The 25,017-nt window shown below is 38.0% G+C and overlaps 1 protein-coding gene across 3 annotated transcripts in view; it reads right to left on the bottom strand.

Annotated features, from left to right (window-relative positions):
- The window catches only part of MLIP (muscular LMNA interacting protein), a 105,399-nt gene that overhangs the window by 36,360 nt on the left and 44,022 nt on the right, over positions 1-25,017 (bottom strand). The window contains exons 2-5 of one of the 3 annotated variants that reach the window (XM_018077985.2): positions 23,196-23,354; positions 20,805-21,173; positions 13,241-14,857; positions 7,812-7,883 (exon numbers count right to left, since the gene is read on the bottom strand). In XM_018077985.2, coding sequence (XP_017933474.1) covers positions 7,812-7,883; positions 13,241-14,857; positions 20,805-21,173; positions 23,196-23,354 — 2,217 coding nt within the window. The remainder of the gene's footprint in view (positions 1-7,811; positions 7,884-13,240; positions 14,858-20,804; positions 21,174-23,195; positions 23,355-25,017) is intronic. The other 2 variants (XM_018077986.2, XM_018077989.1) reach the window with 2 other exon arrangements.

Genomic DNA, 25,017 nt, shown 5'->3' on the forward strand with positions numbered 1-25,017 from the left:
CTGTTGAGACCAAAAATTACTCTGGAAGCTTGCTGATGTGTGAAGCTGGACTAAAGGGGAGGGAAGTGCAGGGTAGATTTTTCTTGTTTGTTTGTTTAACACATGTTTTTGTGAGATTTCATTTTGCTAGTTCGTAAAAAAAAAAAATCCCATGGATGTGGGATTCTGCAGGAATAGACTGATCCCAGTGAGGTGGGTATGAGGGCTGCCAGATACAGAAGACATATGTAGAGCTGTGAGGAAAATGTCAGAACCTTAAAAAAAAAGAAAATAAGCATATTTATTTATGAGTTTAATTTTGCTGAGTACATTTTTTTTTCTTTCTTTGTACAGCTACTGGCAGCATACATCTGTATATGCCTAAGCGAAAAATTAATGACAATTTACTTTTAATATTATTCTAATACCATCCACAGATGTTCTTGCACAGAAGCACATTTATGGAACACCATGTCTTCTACTAAGATGAAGGGTAGTTGCTTTCCAAACATTTCTTCCTTCCTCTCCATCTCTAGACAAATGTGTTGGCCTTAGAGTAGTTGAAGTTTAAAAGGAAAAAGTAAAAGAATAATGCATTTTGATATACAGAAATTAATGTAATCTTATCCCAAGACAGACCATGAAAAGATAAATAGTCTCTCATCTCTGCTGTCTCATCACACTTAGCCAGTTGAAGTTTCAGATCAACACAGTCCCATTGAACAGGAGGGTTCAGTTAAGGTGGGCTCAGCACTGCACTCAAGTACTGTGTCCCTAGTTCAACTTCAGTCAAGATTACATCCTCCTGGTAAACATAAAAGTAAGTGATAAAATTAAGTAGAAGAGTTATTTCAATATCTATTAGGGTCAGGATTGACAAAGCAGGCTGTTATAGAGATGATGAGTCTGAATAAGACTTAGGAAAAATGAAAAGTTTTAATCAATCATGGGTTTGGAATGGGGAAATTGCTAAGTTTCTCAAAACCCCCAAGAGGCCAGTAGGACAATAAACATAGTCAAGGAATTGTTAAGAGAAAAACACATTTCTGTTTCATAGTCACTGCATCAAAGTAGTGGGCAAACACAATCAAGGGTAAGGAGCAACTACCCCTAAGATTCAGGGGAATCTTTCTAGAGGAATTACAGCCACATCCTAAAGTCTCTGTTCAGAACCAAGGCTCTGGCTAATTTAAATACCAAACATCCATCAGTTTCAGTAGAAATTGGGTACCCAAATATCTTTCTATTTTGGAGCCTTCAGTCACTAAAGAACTTGGGTGAGTGAAGCACCAAGGTCTGTGTGCTCCACTGTCTTTCTGAGATACAACCATCATGCAGGAGTCATTCTAGAAAAAGCTGCAGCTGTTCTCTCTTTTTGGACTTTTGGGGAAGGAAAATTTTAACCTGCAAACTGATCAGCCTAATTTCTTTGACTGTTTCATCTTTTTTTTCTTTTGCTTTTTTCTTCTTTTCTTTTTCTTTTTCCTGTTTTTCTTTTTTTACTTATTTGAACAGCTGAGTCCTCCAAAGAAAGAGAAGAAACAGGAAACTGCATTTTTGCCATCCCCATCACCTCCACAAAGATAAAAGGTTCTGTTTAAGCTGCTCTGGGCTTTTCAAACTACATCTCAAATTTTTTTTCCAGCATTGCCTTCTTTTTTTTTTTTCCACATTTCCACATAGAGAAAAATGTGAGATATAAAAATTACAGCTAGTTTTTTCCAAAATTATCAGTGTTATCGTGCAACAATGTTATGATTAATTTAAAGTGTTACTGCTATCTACATGCTGTTGATTAACATTATCAACTGTATTCAGGATTCACTTGCTATGTTGATGATCTAACAATATTAAAATTTGAACATTCTTATTTAGGCATTCAAATTTTTGATTTTATATGAAAAAACAGTGAGACCACAGTTTAAAAGAAGATTGCCATTTAGATAATGAAAATGCTTTTGTGACATAATTTCAATGTTCAGATGAAATAAGGAGTTGCTGAACCACTAATTTTTTCCTTGAAAAGGGTAACTTTGAGGGTGTGACACATATATGCCATTGACATCAGGGATGACTACAACCCTTCCCTCTTCTTTTCTCTCTTTTGATTGCTAAAGCCGTATCAGAGCTGAAAGGATACTAGTAAAAGATCCAAACACAATCTCCAGTATTTTTTTAGAAGAATGAAAGATCTTGACAACATATAGGAAATACAGAACATTATTTTGTCCACCAGTGGACCACATCAATAGTAGGAGAAAAAGTGAATATTGTGACCCGGATCTAACACAGCTTCCTTCTTACTGTATCGTGAAAACCCTGGACTGAGTATATTTTCCCTATCACTATCTTTTCCTGAGCTTTCAGCACATGCAAAAAAAAGCCTATTGTATAATGAAACTTCACAAAGCATTAATTCCTTTAACTTACTTCTTGAAGATCCTGGGAGATGATACTGAATAGACTTGACTATTTTTCCTCCTATAAAATAATTAATACTGAAAGCTGTAAGGTTCATGAAGGAAAGAGGGAGCTCATAGGCTGCTCCTAAATTGGCACATTTGGTTATTATTACAGGTGCACTGGGTCTTTTACTTAGTCCTACAACCACACAAATTATTGGCTTTCTTTCTTTCTTACCACGAAGTATTTTTCTCTAGCCTTGAGAAGAATTTTGATGTGAACACAACCTGGTTGCATGAACTGTACCTAGTAAGTGCACCCCAGAAGTATTTTGGGAAAATTAAAATCTATTTTTATCAAAATATTCTTAACAAAGTCTTGTCAGAAATGCTTTCCAGAAACATACTAACATGCTTGATAATACCCATTTGTCCAGCAGTTAGGTCAATCATCTAAGTTTGCTTCTAGGTTCCTGGGGTATCATTTTAAGGAGTGACTCGAATCTGCATTTGCCATGATCAATTCCTATAGCAATGGATTTTTGATAATAAGTAAGAGTTTCCTCAAGGCAAGAACTTAAAGCTGTGTCTTCTATGTAGCAGAACGCTGCCATATTTCCTCAGTTGCATGTCTTTCTTTTTATTAAAAACAAAACAAAAAAACCTCCAACACACCCTCCTTTTCCTTCTGCATGTGGAGGAAGATGCCTTTTTTTTTTCCTTCCACAAGGAGAATATAGTGCACTGCTTACAGTCTGCTTTGTAGGTGATAGGATGTAATTACTAGGTCTTTGGGTTTTTCCTAGAAGTGCAGAAAAATATGGAAAGACTGTTTTAGACTCTCTTGAAGTTAACTAGATTGCATTGTGACAAGAGAAAACATGAAGAATGCCCATAAAGAGACACAATCAAACACCTAAAATATTTATTCTTTAAGACAGAAGATTTTTTTCTACATTTATTTAGAATTGAAATTATTGTTCTCTACTTGTAACTACTTGAGAAATACAAGCCAGAAAAGTCAACATTTGCACCTCTCATATTCATAGCCAGTCATACCTAGTGTTTTTCAGAAGACTTGGTAAGTGTGGGATAAACCTCAACTGTGAAGCAGGTGTGTTTCATGGTACGTCCCATCATCCTGGGATGTGCCATGTGCACCATGCTTCATTCCCGGTCCAGATTGTGGGAAGTCTGAGCAGAACATTTGCAGCACCTCTTTCCTCCCAGTCTGTATGCCCAGGTTTCTTTCCCACTAAATGGGATAAGGGGAGTTCACCCTGATTAGCATACAGAGGGGATGCGTAGCTGATCAAATACAGCAAACCCAAATCGCCCTGTATATACCTTGCTGTAGACCAAAGACCACAGAATTGTTAAGAGAAGACTCTTTGCTTTGTAAATCCAAAGCCTCCAGCAGTTTTCCGCTTTCATCTCAAACTTTATATAATTCTGAAGACGAAGTAAGATCTATTTTAAGAGACTGTCTACTTTCAAGGCCCTTGAAAGAAAGAGAGAGCTCAGAGGTTGCTCCTACATTGGCATATTTGGTTATTTTTACAGATGAACTAGGTCCTTTATCACTGCTCAAAATATTGCCTTTCTTTCTATCATGAGGTATTTAAAGTTACAAATTTTTCCTTAGCTCCTTGAAATAAACTCTTCATCCCTATCTATTTTGACTGAGTGATATTGTAATAGATATTTGATAAATACAATCTCTAAATAATAGACCCATTACTTTTTAAATAATACCTGATTAGGAATGGAATTTTGAGTTGGGCTGTGATCACATCTATATAATTGTAGAAGCTACACAAGAGTGAGTGTCAGTAGAGGTGTGACTCGCTGTCTCTACATTAATAAGACCAGAAGAAACAACAGTGTTCAGCTAGTCTGTCCTCTTTTTTAAATCACAGGACTACCTGGAATGAAGGGCCAAAAAAGTGTCCTGTCTTGATTTTTCAATTTCTCTGAAAAAGAGCCTAATTCAGTCTCTGGAAAATTTTTCTAATGGTTAATTAATTCTGTTAAATTTTTGCCTTATGCCTATATTAAGCTTGTTCAGCTTCCTCTTCTGGCCAGTGGTCTGTCAGTTCTGCCAGTGGCCTGGTGAGTTCATTAACACACTCTATGACCTGCCTCATCACTATGAATCTGTGTGGCTACAATGGTATTGCTGACTGACCCTGGTTAACATCAACATGATATCAACACCTCTGTTCTCCTTGCTCAGGCACTGTGGAGCTGTGCCCTTGCTGGTGAGGACACTGTCTTTCTATCCTTGCTGCCACTCCAGCTCCTGACACCTTCCATGTGGAGCAACCCACTCTTGCTGCTCCCTGACAGAGCCTGACCATGCTAAATCCCTTAAAAACAAGTTTTGGTCTTTTGGCTGTGAAGGAAGTGACAGCCCAAACTTCCAAGAGATATCTTGTACAGGGCTTTTTCTGATCATAGAACAGGTGATGTGAGGAACATCAGGTTCACACAAACTCAAAGAGCTGGGAAGTATTCCAGTTCGGAGAACTGATGAGATTAAGCCACTTCTGGGTTAGTCGAAATACACACATATATAGTTAATAAGCCTTTTCTTCTCTACTAATTAGCACAACTCTCTGAGTAAGAATACTAGAGGATAAGAACATGTTCTAGAAAAACCATTAAGATGATGACAGCTTAGTGGTTTCATAAGAAGTTTCATAAGTAGTTGAAAAATGTTGACTGAAATTAAAGCATCTACACAAACATAAAAGAAAGTAACTAACTTGAGAAACAAAGTTATACACTAGCAGACAATTTAGAGGCAGACAAATCATTGTACCTCACAGGGTACACCAAAAGCAGTTTTCTGTCATGGGATCTAATTAATACTGCAGATGAATTGCTGCTATCACCCACATCACAATTCTGACTACTCTTATGTCTCATGACCATTTAAATTAAGGATTATAGTTACACAGTGGAAAAAGTTGACTTCTGACAATACGCATTTCTACTTCAATCAAACAGCAAACAACTTTTTTTGCACCTTAGCCAAAAAAATGTAGTTTAAAAAAAATGTTGTATTGCTAATCATGTATTCAGCTCAGCAATAGCTATGCTTGCAGATACTGCATGCCTTCCTTCCTTGCTGAAAAAAAAAGCCATTTGGAAAACTTCTCCACGTAACCATTATTTTAATGTTAATAAAGCATCACTTAAGCATTTAAAATCTTATTGTCTTAAATATCTCTCTTTTTAACCCAGTGCATAAAAAGCTTTGCATAAAATGGGAACATAATTACTGTGATTGAGTTACAACATAACATGAGTTCCCTACCCAACATTTTTGAGGAGAATACTTGGACATAAAGACTTCGTTCAATGGGGCCCATGTGCGCCATGTGACTAGTTTGTGCTTTGTTTTAAGAGCCATACTCTAAACATGTGTCAGCTAACACAACAGGACTAGCTTAGGAGTACTACAGTTAGATGCTGGTACAGATCAATAGGAGACTATTATCCATAATTCCCAAGATGGGAGAATGTAGTCAGGCCACGCTGAAACATACAGTTTACAAAGTTAATTAGTCAAGAGCCACTCCCGAAGGTAAATCCTGTGGCAGGAAACTGATTTCTTATTAATACATGGCTGCTTTTACTACTGAAGGATACACCAAGGCTACCATTTTCAATAAAGCAGTGGATAATCAAAAGTCTATCTAACTATGGATGTCTCTTGGGTTTTTACTTTTTCTACAGATATGGGCATTAGATTGCACGATTCAGTTTTATGTATTCATGATAAGTAACACACAAGTTGTGAGTCAGTGCCCTCGAAAGCACCAGCAAGACCATCAAAAGAAATCAATTTTCTTCTGAAAAAGTGCAATCAGATGGCTGACATTAACCCACTAGTTATCATTAGGAGTGTGCTCTTAGAGTGAATAACCTATTCAGAGTCACCTCCTTGGCTTGGCTTGCAGAGAGGTGCGGTCTTAGGGTACATCAACTAGATGCTTTCAGGTGAAGTCAACCATGAAGTGGCACTTCAGGAGTTCACCACATTCTTCCACCCACTAACAGGCTCTCTGCTCAAACAAAACCCTCCCAAAATACATTCAGTGGAGATGTAGGATCTCCTGCATTAGCTATTTTCCTCTATAGAGCCATTGTTTTTCATCACATTGCATGCTAAAGCAAACATAACCTTCACTAGTGCATTCAAGATTTAAGTAAAGGAAGGATCAGGTTTTATGCAAATGATTTAAAAAATCATTCAAGATTAAAAGAACATTGGAAAATAAAGGAATGACTCTTTATTTTGAAAAAAAAATCTTACTTATAGCAGTTAACTCTTAATTACTAGATCACAATCAGTAATATTTCAAGGATAAAATTATAATCTTCAAAATTTGTACACAGCTAAGTTCCCCTCTCCAATGTCTTCAGGCTCTGCAAACTTCTAGTGAAATCAACTGAGTTATGTATTGGAATAAATACTTAGATGTGTAGTCAGGAATGCTTAATCTCAAAGAAACTTATCAGAAGCTAAGTTCCTGAACAAGGTTCTGAACAGAAAGCTTTTTCTGATAAAGCTACAAACTGGATGTTAGCACAGTTAAGGATGTCTTTAAACATGTTAAACATGTAGCTCATTGCTCATCAGAGAAAATATTTGTTAAACTTAGTGAGCAATTATTTTGAGCAAAATTAATTTGGGAAAAATATTTTAAAAATAAACATCCATGGGTATTTTGAACCCTTCATGCAAAATTTAAATTTTCAATTGCCTTTCTAAGTGGCATTATCTAAAGAAGGACTATACAGCCCAACCTTTGTTGGCTGTGACTTTAGTAGTAAATCAATGCACTAAAGTCTGTTCTTTGGATCTACCTGCCTATCCTACACAAAAGGATGGTTATCTCAACCTACATATCCCGGCCCATTCTAGCTGTTAAAGTGTTCAGGAAGAATGGTGGTTAACAGAGGTCAGAACAATGGCCAGGACGGTTATCAAAGTTTAACAGTACAGCTGATCAAAATTGCACGTCTTTGGATGTTAAATTTACTGGTATAAGCAAAGTTGTTGAATAATCATTAACTGACCAAGATCTACCCATTGTCAGGCCCCAGAACAGCAGTGCTCCAGTTGCTTTCCAATAACAAAACAGACTTTGAGATGTTGCTATAAAAGGCAATTCTTTTAAGATACTACTTTTTTTCCCCCTTTTTATATTAAATTGATTTGCAGAAATTCAGATTAGCGAAGTCTTTGATCTTCAGTGGAAAGCGGTTGACCCTGAGAAATGTCTGGAATAATAACCCTGAGCAGTTAGTTCCCAGAATTTACATTCTGCAGTATCCCCCAGCAGAAATGTCAGAATGTGTACATAAAGTTGAATGGTCTCAAATACACAATGCCCATGTCTTTGAGCAAACACTAACCTTCTGTTCCATAAGCAATGTGTTTGTAGGGATTGCTGCAAATGCCTTGTAGCTTGTCTTGATCTTGTACTGCTAAAAGGGTAAACCAGAAAGCAGGAAGAGAAGTAAAACAGGATAGAAGAGTAAGAAAGAAAGAAAGGAAAGGTATGACAGAATGAAAGACCATTCCAATTGTCTTGCAAACACATTGCAACAAAACAATGCTTACATATTTCCTAGGAAAGCTATTTCTTAAAAAAAATATAGTGCTTTTGTTAAGATTTTAGAAGCCTGTAACATACATATTTTGCTCTTAGGAATGAAGTAGGATAGCTTATAGCTTCCAAAGGAAGTTTAATCACTTTCTGCTGATTATTATCCTTAAATGAATGTCAGGAGAGGCTGTGAGGTTTTTTTGAAGTTTTTTTGTGATTTGATATGAAAATGCACAGCTACTTCTGCCAGTACATCCACCTCAACAACTGCTGTTGAATGGTGTGATCCTGGACCACTAGGTGAGAGGGATTTCTGTAATTGGCTTTAATGAGACTGACTAGGATCCTTAAACGCTAAATTACTTTTGTGAGTGGATAGATCATTTAAATCTTCATGCAGCTTTTCATCTCTTGAATAAGTAACTCTACCACCCAAAAAAAATAATTCAAATTAGGTATAGGAGCTTTCACACTCTAACAAAGCTTACAGAACTGACAATCTAAACCATACAAAATATATCGGTTTGGGTATTAAAAATTCTAAGATAAGCCTTAAAAATTATTCTTTTCAAACAATTTCTATTTTAGATTATATTAGTTTCCCAGTTATTTTAAAATCTTTAGAAACCATCTTTTTTACATTTTCTTTGTAATTATAGAAGTTGAATTCAGTAATTTTTAAAAGATTGATGAGATTCTTCTATATTTGTATGATTTCAAGAGCTAGGATTCTTAATCATGACTGTAATTTATCTTAAAAATAGGGATTTGCTACATTGTTCCCTTTTAGCTAACAATCTAATAAAAAAATCATAAATTCACACAAGAATAGACTTTCAAGTTAGTAATTCATTATTTCTGTGATAGTCAGCCAGAAATAAAGTTATTTGTTAATCAGGTCAGGTTTTTTAATGTACCATCACCTGCAGTAGTAAATACCAGTGATTATGAGATAACAGTTTGGATCAGCATGTTGTACTTTGGGTCATTCTTTTGATATTTTTTTCTTTTCTTCATAATTAGTAAAAGTCTCAATGACAGCAGAGGGGGCAAAATTTTATCTCAGATAAGAAACTTATATCCTTCTCACATCTATCTTGAAATATGGTAGGACACAACCTTTGCATTCTTTCTATACATAATATTATGTTTGCTTTTGACTTCACTTAGTCAGAAGCTGGAGAATGACAGTCATTTAAGAAGTCAATCATTCATATTGAATGTACACATTAACAAAGGAGAAGAATGCAAATGCTGAAAATTAAGGGGTTTTTCTATTTTTTGGTGGGAGGGGCATTGGAGGGCAGGACAGTAATTTATATGAGATTTAGTGATTTTAACTTGGATGTCTACCATTTAGGTGCCTCAGTCAAAAACTAGTGCCTTTTATAATTACAGGCATTTCTACAGGATTAATCTCATCCCAAAATAGGCAACTAGAAAGGTAAAATAAAATCATCCTGTAAATATTCCATATTCTCTCCATTAGCTGTAATAGAATTGTCCAAGTTGTGCTTGGATATCTAACTTTCAAATGTCAAAAGTTGCATGAGTTTAATCCTGCCCTTTGAACATTTAGACAACAACACTGCATATGTGTGCATAAACACACATACATATATTTGTGTATATACAAAATCTATATACAAATAAGACATAAAATACTTCTCATTAAAGTAAGATGGAAGACCAAAATTCCAAATATTAAACATTAATTCCAAATATTAGGCATAAAATGCATCCTTGTTTGATTATAATAGAAATTCAACTAAGAAAATTGTGTAATTGAACACGTAAATGAAACGCATTGTCTTCACTAGCCCATAGGCTTTTACATCTGACGAGATGGGCATCCCATATGATAAGAACAGTATGATCATTTTGAAGTTATCTGTACCGTTATATGAACTAAACAGACATATCAGACTGTTAAAATATAGAAGTTTCTATACTGCTTTCATATGCTTTATCACTTCCAGATACTGTAGAACCATTTTCACAATGTCTGAGATGACTGAAAAGTCTTTAATTCAATTTCTGATCTCTATGAATATGTTCCTTACACATTATTTCACATTACCTAAAATTACTTTTCAATGCCTAAATACATTTAATAATCTGCTTCACAGGAATCTAGCAGTAATTTTAAACAGCCATGGATAGTTAGGTCTCCTGGCCTGCACCATGGTCCAGTCAAAACCAAACCAACTCCAATATCAGAGCTTGGGCAAATATCACCCTGGAGAGTTTGAGGGAAAATGTCCTACTTTTTTTTCCGATGTTCACCTAAGATGCCCACAGGGCATTGCCAAGTGTGTTGGACACATGCCTACAGGGGCTTAAAAACAGTGACTAACCATGGTAGCATAGTGTCATGAGTAACCTTTCCTGCTTTGTGGTAGGTTTTGCAGCTGTGCTGAGCTCCAAGTAACTAAAGTTAGTTTGTTCTCCAGCTGTTTTGGGTAGATCTACATGCATTCCTGTGCTGCATTCAAACAGGAAAAATCAAAGAATATGTAGGAATGATGCCCAATGAAACCATTGCAAAGAGTTTTCAAACATCAGCCAGAGATTGTTATTCTAATCTGTTCCTCCAGAATCAGAAATTTATCTGTCCCTACTCCATCTTAATGTCCACTTTGCCATGTTAGGTCCATGAGGACATTATCAAAGTGTAATATGTGTATTTTAAAATCATTAGCAAATATAAACCATGGGAAAGCATATGTTTATATATATAAATACAAACAGTTAAACAAATTAACAGGTTATCCTTCAATTTGCATTAATTCCTGCATGCATAGGCATAGACATAAAAAAGCTCTCCAATAAAGAATCCTTTTTGCATAATTGCCTTGACATCATGTTAATGAAACAGTTTAATGTGAATATTGAAAAGTACACCTAATGTCAGAATTCTGGTTTAATAAGCGTTAGTTTAATACTTGTCTTAACATTGCTGCAACGACTGTTGAAGAAACATTAAGGTTGAAAGACTACACATGCCAAAGTCAAGCACTTCCAGAAGCTGTTTTTCCCTTAATGTTCACTTAGCACATTCATACATGCAAAAATTTTGTCATGCATTAACAATCATCAAATGGAGCAATCTGCTTTTTGTCTAATTCTAAAGCTGAGCTGATTAGTACTAAAGAGACCTAAATGCTGCTTAGGACGTTAAAGTTGTCTCTCCTCAAAATTTTCCTTTCTTCTCTGAAAATACACTGAGATTTGAGGCTGGAGTATTATTAGACAGCCTGCTACATGTCAGCAAAATTCATTGAGTTATGCCATAAACTAGGGATGGAAATAAGTGAGAGCAGGAGGAAAGGGAAAGTTAATGCACAGTATCATTAACTGTAGATGAAGTCTTAGACTCACATTTTAAAGCCACAAGAGACCTTTCTTGCACTGACCACCCAGCTGCATTTAATTTAAAGGTTTCTTGTCTTCCACATCTCCAGCAGAGCCAGCTTTGTCTATATGATTAAAAATTACACCAGACTAGTGGTCCAAGTCTGTTATACTGGCAGACAGCCTCCCAGTTTCCATGGCATGGTGAGACAGTTTCAAAAGTGCCACCATATCACATGATAAAGGAGAATTAGCAGGAACGGGGACAGCAGGGAAGTCAGAAAGGGTATAATAACCTCTGCAATATTGCCTGCAACCCAGGTAATAGCTCTGTGTCACTAGCAGAGGTTTTTCTTACTGCCAGAGAATCTCAGTGCTCATTGCACCAACTAGCAGGAAGAGCAACTGTTTTGCAATCTGCAGGCTCAGTCATGCCTTCCAGTTTTGTCTCAGGGGCTTTTTGTCTTGGAATTTCTACAATTTCATATCTCTTTTTGTTTCACTAAGTAATACTGACAGGGTGTAGCGACACTGTACAGCTGTGCCTGGCACAATGGTTCATTTGAGTTTGCTTGGTTTTTAAAAGAACCAGTCATGACAATTGCTACTTTGTGCTGATTTTAACCTCTCATTTCCAATTAACATTTTCAAAGCAGTTCAAAACACCACTGCCATAGCCAAGCTGTTAAGAACACATCTGACACAACTTGATCTGGCAGACCAGGCTATAATTTTGTGCTGTGAGCAAATAAATCAATAAACTATGATAGACTTTCTATGATGTGCAAGCTCAAATACGAGTTACAGGAGGCACAAGGGAAGCACAGAGGGTAAAGATAAGATAAAAGAGGTCAGCAGAAAGCCTTCTGCAACTCTGATGCCTTCTGCAACTAGCTCTTCCTTTCTACACAGCAGTTTCTCTTGTTTTTACCTACCTGCTGCATGTTTTTGGATCAACTTTCCTTTCCTTCCCCTTCTCGAGATATACCTTTAGATTTAAAGTGCAACTGGTTCCCAAGCACTCCTGCAGCAATTGCCATCATTGCTTATTTTCACTCTGTGATGGCCCTCCTACCTTTGGGTGGATGACATAGAGCAGGAGCTGTTTGTGAAACTTTTGTATTTGCAGCAGTTCATGTTTTGGGAAGCTTGTCTTTTCTTTCCCCCTCATTCTCTGTCTAGTACAACAAGATCAGAGGAGTACAGAAGAAAGCAAAGAAGCAGGAGACTGTCTTTGTCTTCCCTTGTTGGCTCTTAGCCCCAAAGTCCCTGCTCAGGCTGAGCTCCGTTGTACCTCTGAGCTGGTGCCAGGGCAACTGGGCTGAGTAAAACATCCTGGGAAGTGAGGAGGACAGATGGGATGAGGTGCTTGTGAACTAGTTATCACTGGAACACCCAGTTCACATAAATTAGATTAAGCTGCTTCTACTTCAGCCTTGAACCTAAGATCACCATACTTCTATTACTTTCAGTGGGAACACATGTGGGTTGTCATTAGCATAGGGTGAATAGAACGTTTCACAGTTTATTGTTGACACACTATGGTTTTAAGTGAGCTACAAAAATAAGTACGCCAAGTGTGTATCAGAGCCATTGGACACAAATCCATCTTTAGTAGTATCTCCTCCCACTCATGAATAAAGTATTCTCTTTTTTATGCTAAAGGATTCCTACAGCATCTTCTCCACAATACAGAACACATTGCTAGCAATTTGATATGGTAGGATTCAATCTTCACTACTTTCACTACCAATAAAAAACCTGTTCCTTTTCTACATTTTGTCCACAGCCCATTTATTTTACTAGCATTCTGCAACATGGATATGATTTTTTCTTACAGGGACAAGGAACTATTAGAAAATAAGCATGCATCAAGAGTACCTTGGGTTTGATGTTTTCATGGTCAGAAGGCAGGGAAAAAGACTGTGGTGAAGTCAGCTCTCTGGGTCTTGATGGCAGTATACCTGGTGACTTGTCTGAGATGGGAGATCTGCACTTTAGCACCGGTGAGGTGGCAGATTGCTCAGGTCTTGGAGAGGAGGAATTAGACCTATAACTTGCATGCACCAATGAAGAATTAAACTGCAGTGGATGGGAATTAATATTACTAGTTTGTGGAACTGGTGGGGTAGAGTGAGGCTGTGGGAGAGACCACCTCTTTGAGACACTGGAAGGGGTAGGAGAGGAGGCACCCATGTCCTGAATAGACATTTGGGATGAATCTGACTTAGATCTAGAAGACGAGTGCGAAAGACTTGGGGTAGGAGATGAGTGTTTTTCTAGGGTGGGGGAGAATACACCACTAAGATTGGTAGAAGAAAGCAAAGGATATGACTGGCAGGTAAAGATGGGTGAGTAAGTGTGTACTCTCTGAGACTTCTGAGGTGCCTGGGATCTGGAGGCAGCATACCGCAGCCCTTCTGGAGAAGGAGCTAAGGAAGAGGGAGCTGGGGCACAAGGAGGAAGCAGTGTAGATTGCAAATCTGGAGAGACAACTGATCTTCTATGATAGGAGGAGAGGGATGACAGAGAACTCTGGGAGTCTGGAGAAAGTGTTTGAACTGGAAGGTGCTTTTTAGGAGAAAGGGACCTCGCTCGAGGGGTGGGATGAGGCTTGGAGGGAAAAGGCAGATGCTGAGCCCATCCTGAAAGCCAGCAATCCTCTCTGTTGGGAGAATCTGGCCATATAGGAGGGCTTGAAACAGATTTCTTGGGAGTTGGGGGAGTTGTTTTGGACTTTTGATCTATTGCAAGTGTTGACGAACCGAGGGAGCTACGAGAAAATGTGGGACAAGAAGCAGGAGAAAGTGGTCTCCGCTGAGAGGAGCCTGATCTCAAAATAGCAGTTAAGAGAGTCAGTCTGGTTGGCAGAGGGGATTTGACTCCTGACTTTGCTAAATTTCCTCTAGATGACATTTGTGCACAAGGCTCATTTATACTACATATTGTTGAAGAGGAGTCATAAAGAGAGGGTGGAGACAAAGGTTTAGGAGTAGGAGATAATGAATGTGTTATTATATGTACAGGGAGAGGAGATAAAGCATTCAATCTTTTGGAAGAACTGGGGGATGAAGTCTGAGCTGAGGATCCTTGTATTTCAGCTGAACATGGAGAACTGGGGAAAAGACTTGAGCTCTTTGCTGGAACAGAGGATGTGGTGAAGTCTCCCATTTTGCAAACACAGCCAGGAGTATAGAGACTTGGTGTTTGTAGGTTATCAGACAATTGAGGAGTGGAGTACCAACTCTTTGATGCAGAAGAGGATATTTTAGACATGGAGGGATGCGAACTATGGGAAGCAGACTGAAAGTAGAGAGATGAGTCTTGCTTAGAAAACCCAGTTGCTGACTGCCAGTTGTTACAGGAATCTTCCAGCGAAGAGGCTTGATTCATGTTAGCCATGGCACCACATGCTACTTTCTGATTAATTGGAGAAATTAAGTGGACAGCAGGTGGTTTAGAGGAAAGATGATCAGAGGTGGAAAGAGTAGAAATTAACTGGAGAAAAAAGAAAAACAGAAATGTTAATGTAGGTGGAACCTGTGGAACTGTTAAATACCCCACATTTCAGTCCTGTGGTCATGCATATAGGCTTTCCATTAGTACTGCTGTGTGGATTAAAAGCACAGGGCTATCTTAAATTTGGACATATAGCCTGATGGATAAGGCTCTCTAGGGGAGGTGACTGAGGCAGACAAGTTATATGCTAGTTTGGTTTTATGAGACCTCAGTTTTGTTGACATAAGCAAGGTTCAAGGCTACAGTATTTTTCATTTTAGGTAAAACCCAATAGAGTTGTGCCATGAGTGTCCAGAATCATGTGATGTCATTCCCATTGTATAAACACAACAGAAAGTGAGAAAATTGCAATAGTGTCCCATCTCACTTTACCAGTTCAGTAGAAAGCAGCCTTTCTGAAAATGGGATTCAAGTAAATTGCTTATTTTCTAATTCAGTAAACAACCCCTTCTGCAGCACTGTGATATCAGAATGAGAAATTTGTTCGGAACTACTTAAATCAGACATCCAGTTTGGTTTTCCCTTTTCCTGTCATTCACAGAGCAGTGCATTTGACAGTTTGCAGCCATGTAAGAGTCCTTATCCCCTTCTCCACAGTCTTTCGATACACTAATAAAGCAGTAACAAGCTCTTTCATGAGTGCCTTTTTTCTTGAGTCTATTCTAATTAGGATTTGTCAAAACTAATTAGAGCATACAAGTATATTATCAACCTTTCATACAGTTTCATGCTTCTAAAGAAAGAAGTTCTTTTAAAATCTTCCAAGTTATTATAATGCTGAAATTAAAAACTGATGTATACAAAATAGAATAAAACATATCAGTATGAAATAGTGAGTTAAGTCAACTGTAAAACCAAAAGGCTACAAACTGTCACCTAACATTTGACAGAGCAATTTGAAAGTAGGGAAATTGGCTCTAATTTCATCAAACTTGATATAAATATAAGAACACCTATTTAACTACTGTTTGATACCCTGAGAAGATTATGCAGCTCTATAAAAGACAATTATACTATTCAGTTTCCACACACAACTTGTGCATGGCTGTGGCTCAGGCATGAATTATATTTTTTAATACAAATGTCTCACCCATAATAGAGAGGAATTACTATTATTGTTATTGTTATTATGTAATATAGTATTGATTTATCATAAAGAACTAATCAAATAATTTTCAAATGAGAGCACATACCTGAAGAAGCTCCGACAAAAAAACCAAGACTTAGAGGCTTCCAAGGGCTAAACTATGCCTAAACCACTAAATATGGATAAACACCACTTCAAAACCCTATTAGCACTTATAACTTAAAATGAGTAAGCTCTTCCTGCTAAATGAGACCATATAAACAGCAAGCCTTGTAAAACAAGGACACTTTCTGTATAAGGTAACTTCAAAAAACCCAAGTCAATGCTTTGATTTATAGGAATAAACACAAAACATCAGAATGCCTTTTAAACCCCACTAACTTCCCCTTGTTTTATACATGTGCTAAGGTGTCCCATTTCAAGGAAAGTCAAGGGATGTATACAGGGTGAATATTAGAATATAAACATTTATATCCATTATATCATTGCACCATATATTTCATTTGATTAAGAAATTACGACTCTTGCTGAAAAAGCTGCTAATTAAGAAGTAGTAAAAATACTGGAAATTGAGGATAATTTACCAATCCTTAAGTATTATGAAAGATTATTATTAAATATGTCATGAAACAAAAAATTATTTAACAACTTAAAAAGCAGTGTGGTAATAAATCTGATAATTTGGAGCAGCCTCCTGAATTTAATAATGATTTCTGGAAGTTGATCAACTATCAAAACAGAACTCGGGTATAAAATCTCTATATTTCAAAACAGGATAGATTAATTTCCCCTACAAAGACAACAGATTAAAAGAAAATGGGCAACAAATATGAAACTTCATAATAAAAGAGCAGGATGTGCCATGACTTCTAAATAGTAAAATTTAATAAGAAAAATTTATAAGCAGCTAGGAAAATGTTCATGGTAGCAGATGATAAATATGCTCCTGCAAGTGTAATAAAGACATTTCGCAGTAGTCTTCCAGTTTAAACACCACTGAACATTTACATGCTGAGGTAACTGAGCAATTAATCAAGTCTTCAGAAAAAAAATTTCTATTGTAACACAGTATTAACCACATCTATAAATGATCAACCTCTTATTTACAGGACCAAAGAATCATAAATCAAAGTAGATTGGAAGTAACTTCTAGAGGTCACCTAGTCCAGCCTTCTATTCAAAGCAGGGCCCTCACCAGCACCAGTGGGTCAGGCAGCTGTGGCCGTGTCTCACCAAGCCTCTGAAGCCCTAATAGAGCTGGCTCCAGCACCCCCAGGCAGCCTGTGTCAGTGCTGCACTACCTCCCAGTGAGGAAGTTGCTTGTGATGTCCATCAAGGACCTCACATGCTTCAATTTGCAACCACTGATGTCTCACCTGCACCTGCAGAGAACAGTTTGGCTCTGTTTTCTCCATAACTGCCCTTCAAGTAGCTGTGGGTGGTTTCTAGATATCTCCTTGGCTGCCTCTTGGTGGGAGTCAACAAAGCCAATTCCCTCAGCCTCAGCTCACATATGCACCAGACACATTTACAGCTTGGTGCTGGACCCCATTCCCTTCCTCATATCTCTCTTGAATTTGGGGGTTGCTGGCCACCAAGCTGAGTATTATTTTACAGTTGCAGCCTCACCAGTGCTAGTTGGTGAGATATAATAACTTCCCTCAATCACTGGAATTTTTTTCCCTTTGTTTTTCTGTTCAGTTTCTCTATTGGTTTAAAACCCTCCTCTAATTGTATTGGATTAGTGCAGAAGAAGTCAGTGACAAAACTAGATTTGTGTTGCTTTGATCTGTGACTCAACTGCAAACCTTTTTGTCCTCTCAGTAACACCTCAGATATACATTTCCCAAAAGTATATGAGGAAAGTTGAAATAAGTGCCAAGGTTACCGTAGTTGAAAGGGACCAAGGCACTTGAAAAGGATCTTGATGTCTCATAGGCAGTAATTCCAGAATTATCAAAGTGGTCATAATATTAGTACTGAGCCTTGCCCACGAGACCTTCAGCACATTTGAAATGGCAGAATTGAGCTTTCTGGTGGTCTGTTTGGTGAGGTCACATTGTTTTGGAAGGACACTAAACATGTGGTTACTTATACCAGCAAGACTGTGAAAGATGTGCTGGTCAAATAGGAAAAAGGAAAGAGTGAGGCACACTGAGAGCCCCAAAGGCAAAAGTCACATACGAGAGAAGATACGGCTTTGATGTAAACCTGGTCCTGGGTGAGTTAACCAAGCTTTGATCTCAGTAGAATTTGATTATAGATAGGAAACAATAAAAGTAAATTACCTACAAAGCCTGCAATCTGAAAACCAGAAAGTCAGAAGGAAGCTCTGGACATTGTAGAAAACTTGACAAACTCTCTGGAGACAACACAGTAAAACAGACTGTAAACTGAGACCCAGTTAAGATGCCATTTACAACAGTCCAGTTTCTCCCAACATGGAAGGTTCATTGCCCTGGTGATGGCAGGAGTTTGTAGGGACTCTTGACTTATTTTTCTGGAAAAGCCAAACCAGATGGCACTCACTGGACAGAGGAATGCCAAGTGACTTTTACTAGCTAAAAATCCTACAGGTTATTGATCTCCGCAGTGAGTCAAGAAATTTCTCATAGCTGGACTTGTGTCCTGGCATTCAGGGAGGCAGACATCCTGCCCAACTCAAAGGGTAAAATTCTAAGGGCAGGAGTCAGTCTGACTCTGTCTTGCATGGCTAAACATTCTTTAACATAAAAAAGAAAAGGCAAAAAAACTCCAACACAACATACAAACAGTAAACTATCACCAAAAAATTCCAAATATGACCAGAAGAATGGATTGCTCTTTCAGACTTTGAATATAGTATGGCAGTTTCCAATATCAGTCAGAACATTTATGTCTCAAAGAACAATAGTAGCTTCCAATTTTGTCAGTGTTTTTCTTTTTTTCTTTCATTTAAACAAAGTCAGAAATGAATGAAGCTGTAGGAGCCCTCTGGTTCAGTTAGAGTGATGTCTTCTGCAACACAATGGTCCCCAAAAGTGGTCCTTGCTTTTTTCACATCTGACAGGAAACTCATAGTCTAATCATGCTTTTAAATTAACATGATGTTATATGCAATAACTCTTAAGTGGGACATGATACTGCCCATATAATCCAATAACTGACAAGGTAGCCCATATATGGAATCCTCTGTAGAAAGGAAATGTACTAACAGAGAAACAATGCACCCATTTAATCTTTTCATATTTTTCCTGCATTTCAGAACTAATGATATTTCATGCAATATCAACTAGAAAGAGTGATGCCTAAGGAAACACCTTAGAATCAGAACAACAATGAAAGGTAGTCTAGTAAAAACATCTTTTTCTTATGAAGCCATAGAGATGGCTAGAGATACTTAGATAATGAAGATGAAGAAGTACTTAGTCTTGAAAACTTGTGACTTAAGGAAAATGATGAGATGTGCAATTACCCATATCACATACTACCCCTCTTCATGCTCAGGTGAACAGTTAGCAATGTCAGGCTTAATTTCTTGTTCTGTGCACATCCGTATATTTTTTTACATAACCAGCCAAATCCCTGTTTACTTGTCAAGTCATCAAGCATAAGAAAGATACAGCATATGAATTTTTCTGTAGAGTATTCCAAAATCCACCCAATTTCTGTAATAGCTTTTCTAAAAAACACTCAAGTAAGCCTGACAGAATCTGCATACTGAACATTGCTGAAGTAAAATGTTCAGTAAAGTAATATGTCTCTAGGACAAGTATTCTTTTACAGGCTGCTTACTCTATGTATGCCTTTATCCCTACCTCAGGTAAAATTCTCACTGATTTCACTGGGAGTTTCTAGGAAGAAATGAACATTTCATAATGCTGTGAATCCCAAAACAGCAAAAAATCCCAGAGGGGACTTCTTAGTCACAATTTCTTCAATCAAAAATTGACACTGAATTTGATGAAAAAATGAATGGCAAAAACATTTCAACACAAGATAGGAAATATTATTTATTTTCATAAACAAAGTAGCCATGCTTAACTTTTGTTTTTAAATGATTGATGAAGAATTGCATTTTCAACTCATGGAAGCCCTGTTGGGGTCAAAGGAAATGTCTGAATTTATTCCATATGAGAAGGATGTTGCTATTTTGCTAAAGGTGGAATTTTACAATGTATATACACCCCTCAATACTATCAGTACTTTTTCCAAGATGGGAGATATTAACTTTTCACGTTAATTGAAATTGAATTGATGAATTTTGTAAATGCAATGTTTCAAAGAGTCTTTTTTTAAATGTCCCAGGGAGAATTTAAAATTTAATAAATCTTTAAATGCAACCTATAAAGATCAACGTAAAACAAAACTTTTATCTTCATTAGTTCTTTACACCTGTGCAAAGTCAGTGTTAACTAACAATCAGAATAATAGGATTTTTTACAGCCTCTTTCTCTCGTAGAAAGGGCTGCAGTGAGCGCTGAGAAAAAAAATCTGGGTCTAGAAAGTCTAATGCTAATAATTCAAATGATCTCAAGGCTCCATTGATTTCAATGACCTTACCAATTTAGACTGGCTAGGAATCCAACACCTTCTGATTAACTTGCTGTCATGATAAGCTGCTCTGAAAGGAAAGAATAGCTCTTCATTACTACTCCACACACACACAGAATCATATGGAGAGGAAGCAAGTCAGAAGTGTTGGGCCAACTCCTTAAAGTCCAAGTGTTACAGAAATGGCCAACAAAAATGTTAATTAAAGAATAAATTGACCAAGCTGCTTTACAAGCTGACTCAGTATCCATGTCCTGAAAGCTTTAGAAAGTAAAGGTTATCTCTAGAGTCTAAAGAACAGGTTACCTGATGTTTTTGTGGATCAGTAGTACTGTGGGAAAGCGCAGCACCCGGAAGGTGCCCATCGCCAGGAGGTTTCCCTGCCCCGGTGCCAGAGGAAACATGGGATGTGGTCAGCAGCTGAGCACTGATGGGACCATAGCCATTGGAAGGCCGATGAACATTGTTCGAGGCAGCAGTTACTTCATCTTCATCACCGGAGTCCGTAATCAGGATGAACTCAGCCTTAAAAAGGTCATTCTCCTGCATTTCTCCTTTGCTTGAATTACACCCCAGGGACTGGAAAGCCGTTTGCGTGTTGTCTGCACAGACAGTGGACACACAGGCTTGTCTGGCCCCACTCTTTAAGGCCAGCTCATGGGAGACTGTGTTAGACTGCAAAAGATACAAGGAGAAAGATCCCAATTAACTGTATTTTATTTGTGTTCCCCAAAATGTGAAGTAAATTAGGCTTTCAGGGTGGCTGGCTCTGTGCTACCAAAAGTGCAGAGGGCAAATGAAAAATTTGGGCATGAGCGCCCAGCAGAAACCACCACCCCAGGGAGCCCCCTGCTTCCAGCCCCCCAGCCCATGCTGCAGGTGCTGCCTTACCAGAAACTCACAGAGCAACAGGGAACTCTTTTTAGAAAGCACAGCAATGGCCTAAGACCGGGGCTGCCCCGGGAACTAAGAAGAAGGGTGCAGTCAAGCCGAATGAGCTGTCAGACCAGACTACACCAGACATGATGGGAAGGCATCCCGACTGCTGGATCCACAGAAGCAGACAATGTTCCTCAGAGGAGTCTGACAGACAAATCTGGGACAAAACCTATACATATTAATGAAGAAACAAAGGCCCTTAAGAGAGGGCATTCTCCAAAGAGAGCAGACAAAGACTCAGAGGTCAGAGAGCTTTACTGTATGTTCAAGCTTCTCAGCACAGACCACAATTGTTCTTCAGATTTTCTGCAATTTCCACATCCAGTATGTCACTTCTCAAGCATGCTTTGGATGAGAGAAGGAATAGTGCAAACTGCACATACAACACGCACATCATCAAATCATTTGGTATTGAAATTATTGTAAATCTTATTTCCCTTGGAGAAGGAATAAGGCAAATGAATAGGCATGCTGTGTATTGCAAGAGAAAGCCTCCAGATGGGGCTCATATTTGAATATTGCTTGAGGAATACGGTAATTACAAATTTCCACTTCACTTGCAGCTCCAAGAGTCCCTGGAGCTCAGTTCTTTGAAAAGACATTGGACCACAAAGAGGGATACCACCAGTATGAGTTTGACAGTGTTATTTTGATTATCTGATGTTGGTTAATTTCTTAAAATATTGTTCAGGTTCTAGACATTTTAGAAAAGGTGCTAATCTATGCTATGAAGGCCTCAGTACTGCATCAACTGCCAGAAAAGTATTCTCTGCCTACTGAGAAACACAGGGGCATGGATGACAGGAAGACCTGATTCTGCTTTACCCAGGGCATTACTTGCAGAAAAACCAATACAGAATGGCTGGAAATGTAACTAATGAGTTAAACATCCTGAGGATAATAATCCAGTGAGTGTCTCTTCAAATACATCCCCTCTTTGCTCAGATCTAATCCCATTTTAGACAGATAGGACACTGAAAATCCTGGAGCATGTTCAGGTCAGAGAGCTGTGAACTCCTGTGAAAAGTTCATTACATGGAAGAGCACCCAGAACTGGCAGCCCCAGCAATGTCCCAGGGAAGGAGCTGTTACTCAAGGGCAAAATTGCTCTAAGAGTTAATATTAATCTGAAGGTTACAGTAGCCTTTCAAGCAGCATGGAATAAAATAAGAGGCCATTAAGTGGTGTGAGGCAGGAAAGGAATAACAAACACTGTGGGTTGACTAAAGGAAGCAGAACCAGGAATGTTGTGCTGCTGGCTTCACCATCGCAGGAAATCACAGGGACAAGCTTTCAAGTAAAAATCTCACTTTCACTTTGATGCATTATCATGCAGCTATGAAAGGGATTGGCACCTCTGCTGGAAGTCACAGCACTGGCACCTGCTGAAACCAGGATCCAGTGAGCAACTCCTGGTCAGTTCCTGTGTAATAACAGCCTTCTCACACCACCCGTGCGGCCTTGAAGATCAGGAAGGAATTCCCCCTCATCTGCCAAGAATATAGTCTTGCATGACTGACAGAGGACAATATTGAGATGGGCAAAGGTTTCCTTCCAATATAAACTCTGCCAAAGGCAAAACAAGCTATTGAGCAGACATCGGCCTTCTCTTGCACAGTGATTCTACATCTTGGTAATTAAAACCAAGCACAAGCCAAGAAACCATTCAAGGGAAAGAGCTTCAGTTCAGTGATGCTTAAAATAAATTTTTCTCTATCTTTTGAAAGAGTGGAAAAATTATTGCAAACAAAAATCTACCTTATTTAAAATTTCTTGATTGTTCAGATCTGTTGGTTCCTCTGGAATTGTCACAAGGAACTCAGAGATATCCACAACCTCAAAATGAGTTGGAAGTCGTCCAATGGATGGCACAAATGTGAAGGTCAATGGTTTGGTTCCAGGTTCTTGAGAAATGACCTACAAAACACATAATTAGCTCAACCTTTTTATCCAAATAAATATGATTTTTGTCAGAATTGAAATAACATGAATAACATGAAATTAATAATCTGTATAACCTACATGGTTATTATTAACTATACTGGTCATTGTTTGGTTTGGGTTTGGTTTTTTTGGGTCATTGTTTATTCAGTTCTTCTTTAACAGACAAAATACTGCCTTGATTATACCCATCAACATCCTATATATTCTAGTGGTGTGGCACAGCAGACAGGAGAACATTTGTTCAATAATTTGTTATTCTTTCAATTTTCCATAAAAGAATCAAAAACCATATTCAATCCATTTCAAGGTTGGTTTTATCTTTATTTAACTCCACTTCAGTAGAACAACAATTTAATTATACCAGCGTATCTGGGCAGTATATTTGGTTTACAACTTAAAGCAAATTGGGAAAACCTTTGCTCTGCATAAAGAAAGCAAAACATGTTCACATTTTCTAATGCAAATGCAGCTAATTCTGAACAATATCTGGGATGAATTCTAATTCATGTATCTTCTCTCATTTTCTATGGGCCATTCAGTCACATATAACTTTGTGTCTGGTTGCTTATTCCTCCCTCCCCATCTTGCCTTCTCTCTAGGTCCAAGTACATAGGGCCTGAAAGCACCAAAGACAAGAGAGACTAAGAGAAGGCAATTTCACCTAAACGTTCAGTTTTATCACAGTGCTCTCTTATCCCTCCCATCTTCTTCGCAGGAGATACAAGACAGGGAAACAAAGTCCATACGATGTTACAACTCTCAGTTGCTTTGCCAGATATAAAGAAGAGGAACCGCAAATGCCTCATCCAGTTAAAAGGAGGGAAGTGCATCCCAAACCATTGAACCCGACATGCTGACTTTCCCAGTACTTGTAAAAAATCCTTCTTTCTGATTCCAAACTATGGAGTATATTGATTTTCCTTTGCTTTATCATCTGATTTAAAAGTTATGGCAGTTAATTGTCTTTTCAATAAACTCCGGTATGCAGAGGCTCAAATTGTATTGAATGATACAGGAAAAGAAGATTATTGCTTTGGTTCTTTTTTTTGCTTGCTTGTTTAAAGTGAAATAAATTGGAGAGCTATGACTTTCACTATGTTTCTTTGTAATTTGCATCTCTAAGTAAATAGCAGTTATGGAACAGAGTGGAATTATGGTTTACCATACTTGATCTTCTCATGGCTGGAACATGAAAAATGATAGACACAGATTTCCAGTTTTAAAAAACTATAAGTGAATATAAGTTACTTCCACAACTGCCTCCTGGAGTGCTCGAGCAAAACAGAACCATGTTATTTGTAGAAATGCTATCAAGTGTTCTTTTCTCTACAGCTCTGCTCTCTCAGACACATCCAGGTGTGCAGGTGGTCTCCTATTTTTCTCAACCCCTCCATTTCACACAAGTGACTAAGCACTGGCGTATATGATGCATGGCCTGAATCAGTAGCAAAAAAAGTGACTGCTAAATGCTCCAACATGGCAGAAGCTCAGGGTGTCATTTTATGTGAAGGAGAAATGTAGGTCTGTCATTCTCTCAGCAGCCAAGGTACCTGAATCTGATCATTGCTTTTGTTAAAACAGCAACACAAATTTTAAATATTATTAGCCAGCACATTAAGCACTTAGTCCTTTCTCC

This window comes from Manacus vitellinus, unplaced genomic scaffold (assembly GCF_001715985.3).
Source record: "Manacus vitellinus isolate BGI_N305 unplaced genomic scaffold, ASM171598v3 scaffold_4_pilon, whole genome shotgun sequence".
Classification (NCBI taxonomy): domain Eukaryota; kingdom Metazoa; phylum Chordata; class Aves; order Passeriformes; family Pipridae; genus Manacus; species Manacus vitellinus.